An 8199-nucleotide genomic window follows, 5' to 3' on the forward strand; every position below is an offset into this window, starting at 1 on the left:
CCCCCCCCCCCCCCCACACACACACAAAACAAAAATGGTTATTTGGGAACTTCAAGAGAATCTACAGAGAGGTTAAGTTATATTTCATTTTGAAATTTCTTAAATATGTAATGTGCAGATAGTTGGATATTTTCAGGGATTTTCAGTTTGCCAATGCTATATCTTAGTTGCACTGAAATATATCATAATTCTATTTAGATATGCTGTATAAGCAGTAGCATAGGAAACACTATAATTTCCATGGATGATAGACTTATCAATGTAATTTTGGCATGAAGTTGCCAGTTTTACATTATTTATGACAGTTACAGGAGAGTGAAGACAGTAACACCCACAATGAAAAAGAATACTTGTGTCTGGACTTACCTGAAGAGTTGATTGTGAAAGAAGAATGGATACGGCAGTTCTAAACATTTTCCAGATATCATTTCCACATGATCGGGTTGAAGCAGGTGCCCAAATATCACCAAGTGATATCCTTGGTAAGAAAACAGGTCTATACGGGAATTCCTTCCAATAAACTAGTTAGTTGTAAAAGATTTGAGATGAAATATTTTTAAGAAGTACAAAAGAAAGGACCAACTGATAATCATAAAGATGAGAAAATTATGGAATTCATATTTTAACTTGGGTCAACATTAAGAGCTTACTGAAACAACTAGCTAGCTGAGAAAATTATGGAATTCATATTTTAACTTGGGTCAACATTAAGAGTTTACTGAAACAACTAGCTAGCTCCTCACTACATCCATACTTGTACAGGATTATACACATCAAAGCACCAAATTTATTCAAAGCTTTTACAATAATGTTTCTAATGCATGTAAATTAGTCCAAGCAAACAAAAGTATATATATGTACTAACATTGAGACTACAATACATAAAGCCAGTCATAGTTCTAGATTTCTAAGATCCAAAAAGTTGGCCAACTTTTTTTTTTCCATTTCTATTTTAAAGAGAATTTAAGGTTTGAAATCAACACAAGTATGACCCTGATTAGAAAGCATTGATCAGGCTATAGTCAACTTGTTTTGGTACTTGCAAATGTGACTCAATTTACCTATTAACTAAAGTAATTTAAGGATTAAAACTTGAAATTGTAATTGGAATTTTGGAAAGATCTTACTCTGATAGAGGGGAAGTATCACATGCACTAAAACACGCTGGTTTATTATTTCCATTTACTATGTTCTTTGAATTTCAATTTTTATGTGAAAGTGACACTTTTGCTAAATGTCATCCACATATTACAAGTGTATAAACACACACAGAGGGAGCATTCAAGAGGACCAACCTTAAATGAGGTTCAGACGGGTCCGTATTATCAACATGAAGCTCAAATTCCTGCTGTGGGGTAGAAGGTAAAAGTCCAATCGAAGTAAGAAACTTTCTAAGAAGCCTACCACGAGGCCCAGCAGCTGACAGAATTTCTTCATAATGAGTTGCTGCCCTCTGAGCTGCTTTCCAAATGGGAAGGTCACTCTCTAATAAATGGTCAAGAGCTTCTGCCTCACTAGATGTATGTTTGTCATAAGAATATGTTTGCTGGAAATAGGGCAACTCCTCCAGCCAAAGCTTAAACTTTTCTGCCCAATTTTGAGCATCATGTGGTGAACTATTTCTTTTTAAAACCTAACCAGAGAAATAGAACTAGATGTGTCAAAATCAACAATCATGACATTAATGAAATGCAAAATTTAGAAGAAAAGAAAACAACATTTTTACATTCAATCCATTAATTTGGCATTAGATGAGAAATAAAAATTTATATGACCAACTATTTCTTATCAATAAAGTTCAGTCACTAAATCCTCTATTTTGCACAACATCATTGATTGTTTCATATGGATTTTACAATGGGAACAATTTGAAAGTATCTAGTGTTAGAAATAGAAGACTATCCATTTGATCCAGTCCTTTGAATTTACAGAAATTATTTCTCCTTCATTCCTTCAAAGAAGAAAATACTATGCTGAAAGCCTGAAATTGTTCGAGATGAACTTTATAGAGTTCACCTTCAGAGTAGTTGGGTTTATAGGCATATTTCTTTAACTAAGTACACATATGGATGTGGATACATCATACATGTACTAAATGGGAACAAGCAGTTTTTAGAAAGTTTTCCACGTATTTTGGAAGATTGTATCAAATATTCCATGCCCTAGAGATTGCCTCAGTCTAGTCCATGTATCAGATATGAAGTGGATAAACTGTTAGGATTCTCAACTTTAGAAGAGCATCTTGGGACTGGAAATTCCAGGTTCCCTTTTTTCCCTTAGGATCTGTTGGGTAAGTTGGAATAGAAGGACGGAGGATTTGAATAAACATAGAGAAGGAATGGATCAAAGAAATTTACATATTGTTAATTACCTCAGTCAACCAAATGCTGGTTTTCCCCAGAGGTTTGACTATTATAAAAAAGAGTCCCTGTAACAACTTTGATTGCAAATATTCCAATTTTTCTACAGCTAGTATACCCTTTTGCCTTTCAGTTGTATAGCCACGCCTGCATGCAAAAGCAGATTAAAATAAAACTACCTCTGAAAGTTTTATACATAAAGAAACTAAAATTTGAGTCTAATGCGCATGCATTAGATTGATGTTCTCAAAGAAGATTGAGATTTAAAACATGGATCAAGACCTTCAAAGAGCCAACAAACAGAGGAAGGCAGAAAGAGGGATAAACTGCTGCTTTATAAACCTACAAATTCACCTGAAGCAGAAAATACTCATATGCACCTAAATATTATGGTACTGGACTCAGATGCTCTCTTCCAGTCAACACTTATTGGCAAAGTAAGAAGGTAATCAGTATTAAGAGCATATGATAGCATCAAATCTCTTGGAGACAATTCCTCAAATCCTGCATCTGAAAGCAGCCGGATGAAAGAACGCTGGAAACTTGAGGGAACATCGACTCTACAAGGAACTTTTACATGTTTAGTCAAGTGTTAAAAATAAATCATAATATTCAATAAAGATCATATATGTTAAGGGTCCCACATTGAAAAATAAGAGAGAAACATATGGTTTATAAGGCCATGAGTTAGACTAGCTAATTGATTGGATTCATTCTTTTAGTGTGGTTTGGCCCATGTGCATTGTAGCCCAGTTGAGGGACATTGGCCCAATCTTAGATTATAACAATATATATATTAGATTATAACAATATATATAAAACGTGGGTGGACCTGGACCGTTAAACGGACAGAGAAAGACCCCATGAATTTACCAAAAAAAAAACACAGTTACAAACAGAATAACAAAAGAAATAAATATGTTGATACTGCAAATGATCAAATGGGAAAAAAGTGGGGCAGAAACTCTACTGAGAATTTTACATCATAATTAAATAGAAGCATGATAAGATTACCATTTCTTAAATTTGTTCTTCTTTTCCACAACTATAGTCTCAAACTGACACATATACACTTTTGAGAAGACTAGTGTTAGGACATGTGCCCTAATAAAATTGTAGTTCTCTATTACATCACCTTTCTGCATTACATGTTTCTGTTCCAACTTGAAGGTCAAATTAATTGAAAAGTCTATTGAATAAATCTGAATAGTTTTAAAAATTGAATGGAGACATGGAGTACCAAATGATTTATCTCTTTTCAATAAAAATTATTAAAAATAAAATAAAAATAAGCTTGTGGATAAATGACAAATCATTTTTCAATTAAAAAAAATAAAATAAAATAAAATAAGCTTGTAGATAAATGACTTTATAATGTTCAAATTTAATCACAATCTTAATGAGTTATCGCTTACTCAAAGCATTCAACAGAAAGAGCTAAAATTAAAACAAATAGTTAAATTGATCAAAGTTTTAACATCATTTGAACACCAACACAAATACAAAGGTGAAAAACAGTAGAGCACATGATAATATACAGGATCTCTTAGATAGAAGATTATAAGAATTACCTGGTATAGTGGTATATATATTATTCTCTTGGAACTTACACCCCATACATAGACAAAGAACATGTAATTAATAACTCTATTGCAGGAAGTTATTATTAGGAAAACACTATGTTGCCAATTGAGAAAGCAATGGACCTGCTACCCTAAGGAGAATGCAAAATTTGCATTCTCCTGCAGCAATACCATCCTCAAGATAATTTGTTCCAAACCTATCTAATAGATGTGTGTTTTTAATAAACTTAATTTTATTTCTATAAATATAATATGCTGTGCTAAAGGGAACCATTGATAGCATAAAGAAATTATAGGAGTTTTCAGTCAACCTTTCAGAGTATAGTATTAAAATTCAAAAGGATGAAACAAACCTGGATCCACCCACATTAATTTTGTTGATATATTCAAGAAACGAAATGGAGGGAAACCCTAGGATATCTTGACTGGAGGATATTAATAGCTCTGATGATCCTGTGGCTCCATCATATTTATCAATCTTCTGAGAATTACTCATGACAGCATCTGATTCTCTCCCATTGGGACCAATACTACCATCTAAACTAGACGTTCCCTCAAAACTGTTCCCCCTGCTCGCCTTAACATGAGCAAGATCATAATCATCTCGCATTTCCTCTAGAATGCTTTTATGTTCAGCATGAAGAATCAAGTCCAAGCATCTGCAATTACACAACCACATGTTTCACTTCAAAACACATTTTCCAAAGAAGAAAACACTTTAGTCCATGAAAACGCCCAATACAAACTTTGGCAACTTTTATGCAACAAAATGTAAATGATTGTTGATTAGCAAAGAACAACAATGAATGTGAGAATGTGGCAAATTATACCATGAACCAGGGTCTACCTTGCACTTTGGACCCTGATACAAAAAAAATAAGATACATGCTAAAAATAAGATACATGTTTGCTGTTATACATTTTGTACCTATAGCTAATCATTTATGTAGCTGTAAATAATCATCACACGCTAATTACAAACACATACACATATACAGTTTTTTTTTTCTGAAAACTACACATATACAGTTAATTGCACATAATAACTAAACACATAACATGTTAACCAATATATTATGTGTATATTAACATATTTTGTTCTTACAGTTAAGAAGCGTATGTAATTATGGTGTTATGCCTTCAATTTATTTACAGTCCGGAAACTGTTACCTGCAAAATGTGTTAGCGGACATATAATTTTTTTACTAGAACTCACAATGCAATATGAACAATCACAGATTTATTTACAGTACGGAAACTGTTACCTACAAAATGTGTTAGCGGACATATAATTTTTTTACTAGAATTCACAATGCAATATGAACAATCACAGTTGGTGAATGGGAGGGACCTACGAGCATAAATCGCGAAATTGCTTAGACTCGTCCTCTGAATCGAACATGGCGGATAGGATGGCATCTAAAAGCTGTGACTTAGAAGCGGTGATATGCCTCTGCCGGGGCACTTGAACTCCGGAAACTCCTCCGGGGCCTTCATTGCCGAGGGCGGAATCCCAAGCACCGCCGGGCTTCCCCGTACCGGGAGGGCGCTTGTCCATCTGCTGCTTCAACTGGGACTGAGAGTCCACAGACCCAACCGATGCTTCATGGACAATGGGAGCATATCCAGTGATGTGAGGAGTCTTATTACTAGGGATCCTAGTAGCCGAGTGAGACGACGACGATAAAGGAGTAATGTTCATGAAGATTCGCAAAGACATCATGATCGGGGAGGACTAAGGTATCTTCTTGGTGGAGGCGTGATGATGGCGGTGTTTATCAGCGGCGGAGGGAGCAATGACAGAGTGTTGTTTGGATATAGTATGCCCACCTGTTCGGTCACAACTCACAAGTTTCACTTATCATCCCTCCATCTCCAATTTCCTATCTTCCCACCAAATATTTCTACACCCATAGTCATTTTCAAGTTTTCATCCAATAGTTTTTGCCCAAAAGTTAAATCCCAACCCCCGCACACCCAAATTTTATAGAGCATTTCCCGTCTCACCGTGATACGAACCGGATTGGGTCAAGATGCAAATGTAATACTTATATGTACAAATGTTATACTTATATGCTTAAATGTAATACTAATCAAAATACAATACTTTTACATTTCAATTTAAAAGTATTACATTTTCCCTCAAAAGCATTATATTTTCCAAGTAAGAGGCACTTGTAAATATTACTTATTATGAAAAATGTATTATTTTTTGTATTCTTGATTAGTATTATATTTGAGCATATAAGTATGCCATTTGCGCATATAATTATGACATTTGCATGTCGCTTCGATCCGACCCGACCCGTCTCACGAATAAGGATCTGTGAGACGGTCTTACACAAGTGTGACCCTTTGAGAAAATATAAATAATGGTAACTTAGTTGTATAGCAGACGGGCTATAATCTGTGTGCACAATAGATCTGTCTACTTTGAGCATAATCCTTACACTACCACGGTCGAGTTTCAAACTTTGATATCTTGCTCCAAATATTGCATACAGACCAGTTTCAGTCAATAGTTATATCACGGATATGATGCATATAAAATCATGAATCCAAGTCATTCTATTTAAATTTTTTTAAAAAAAATTAGATTAATAAGTCCCTACACTATTAGAGCATCCACAATAATTGTAGTTTTTGAGAAGTTTTTGCAAGTGTGACTAAAAAAGAAAATATAAGAATGAAGTTTAAAAAAAAATTTAAAAAATCTTTAGATTAATGCGCCCGGCTGGGCTCTATGTTGCGATTCACGCCACAAATGGTGTTGTTGTTGTACTGTGGTGGGGCCCACTACACTGCCAAAACCAAGTACTTACAGTAAAGTCCCAAATCTTCTCTCCTTCAAATGTGCATCCAAACCTGCAAAAATCATTCAAAAACTTTTGTTGGGGATGACCTTATAGAGTCATAAAATCACTATTGTATTTTAATAAAATCGCCATTGTAAGTTTATAAAGTGACATTCATAAAATTGCATTTTTTAGATTATAAGGGAAAGGGGAGACCCAATATACAATCAACTATGTAGAAAAAATTTAACGCCAAGCTAGAAAGCCATTGATGTCATCCTCAAGGTGGGTAGCAATCTTATTAGGCAGGTGGTCAAAAGTATGTAAGCCGCGGTGGAAATGCTTAGCCACTCTTGCCAAACCATCTGTTGCACCATTCTGTTATCTAGCGATGAGTTGTACTCTCCATTCCTCAAATCCTTGTAGTTCTCTTATGCAACCATGGTAAGGTTGTGCACGACGTTGGTGATTGTCTTGTCTCTGTTCAGGCTTTCTACCACTTCACATGAGTCACTTTCGATCACTATTCGCTTGACTCCCAACCATGCCGCTAGTTGTATACCACGGAGCACAGCCCATGCTTCTGCATTTACTATCGAGCAGTTGCCAACATTTTGCACAAAGCCACCTAGCCACCTTCCATCCTTGTCTCTAGCTGATCCTCCGCAGCCAGCCATAGTTCCGTTCAGATCGGCACTGCCATCCACATTAATCTTGACGTAATTCTCTTGAGGTTTGTCCCAACATAACTGTTTCCAAGTCCCTACCTCACTTAGTGTTGAGTCGCCCTTAGCTTTGGCAAAGGTCGAGTTGATTTCATTTAGTTGGCTCGAGATCCAGTGAACCTTGGATTTTAGAGGTTTGTAAGTGGCCGTGAAGATTGCCTCATTCTGCCACTTCCAAATCCACCAAGTTGTTATGGCGAAGAGAGTGTTGTTGTTGTAGGGGTGATGTCCATCACCTTTCCCACTGATACCCCAATCCAACCGTTTGATGAATTGGATTGAGCTAGCCTTAGAGTGAAATTATAGGCTAATAGCCTTCCAAACAACATCGGCTTTTGGGCATCTTCTCAGAGCATGGTCTATATCTTCATCCACATTGCTACACGTCCAGCAGTATTTATCATCTGTAAGGCCTCTTTTAACCCTATTGATATTTTGTCAGTAATCTATCATGCCTGACTAGCCAGAGGAAAAACCAAATTCGGTTGGGCGTTTTAAACTTTCATATATTGTTCCATTGAGCTGGTTTAGTTGCTATTCGGTTCCCGACCGCTATCTCATAGGTCGTGCTAACTGAAAAGTTCCCAGAACTTTCTTCAAGCCATCTAATGTATGTAGTCTTCTGATTCTGGCTTGTCACATAGGATTATAGCTGCCAATCTATTTTGCGTCTCTGTGGGTAGTATGAAATCAAGCTTTTCCCATCTCCAACCTGAGTTGCTATCCCAATATTCAT

The 8199-nt window shown here is 35.9% G+C and overlaps 1 protein-coding gene across 2 annotated transcripts in view; it reads right to left on the reverse strand.

Annotated features, from left to right (window-relative positions):
* LOC116030305 overlaps positions 1 to 5842 on the reverse strand; it is a 13582-nt gene extending 7740 nt beyond the window's left edge. The window contains exons 1-6 of one of the 2 annotated variants that reach the window (XR_004100397.1): positions 5299 to 5842; positions 4297 to 4602; positions 2741 to 2920; positions 2372 to 2507; positions 1296 to 1633; positions 367 to 496 (exon numbers count right to left, since the gene is read on the reverse strand). Coding sequence is in view for 1 of the 2 variants with exons in the window: in XM_031272524.1 (XP_031128384.1) it covers positions 367 to 496; positions 1296 to 1633; positions 2372 to 2507; positions 2741 to 2920; positions 4297 to 4602; positions 5299 to 5666 (1458 nt within the window). In the remaining variant the exon portion in view is untranslated. The remainder of the gene's footprint in view (positions 1 to 366; positions 497 to 1295; positions 1634 to 2371; positions 2508 to 2740; positions 2921 to 4296; positions 4603 to 5298) is intronic. The other variant, XM_031272524.1, reaches the window with a different exon arrangement.
* Between the last annotated feature and the right edge of the window lie 2357 nt (positions 5843 to 8199).

This window comes from Ipomoea triloba, chromosome 9 (genome assembly GCF_003576645.1).
Source record: "Ipomoea triloba cultivar NCNSP0323 chromosome 9, ASM357664v1".
NCBI lineage: Eukaryota > Viridiplantae > Streptophyta > Magnoliopsida > Solanales > Convolvulaceae > Ipomoea > Ipomoea triloba.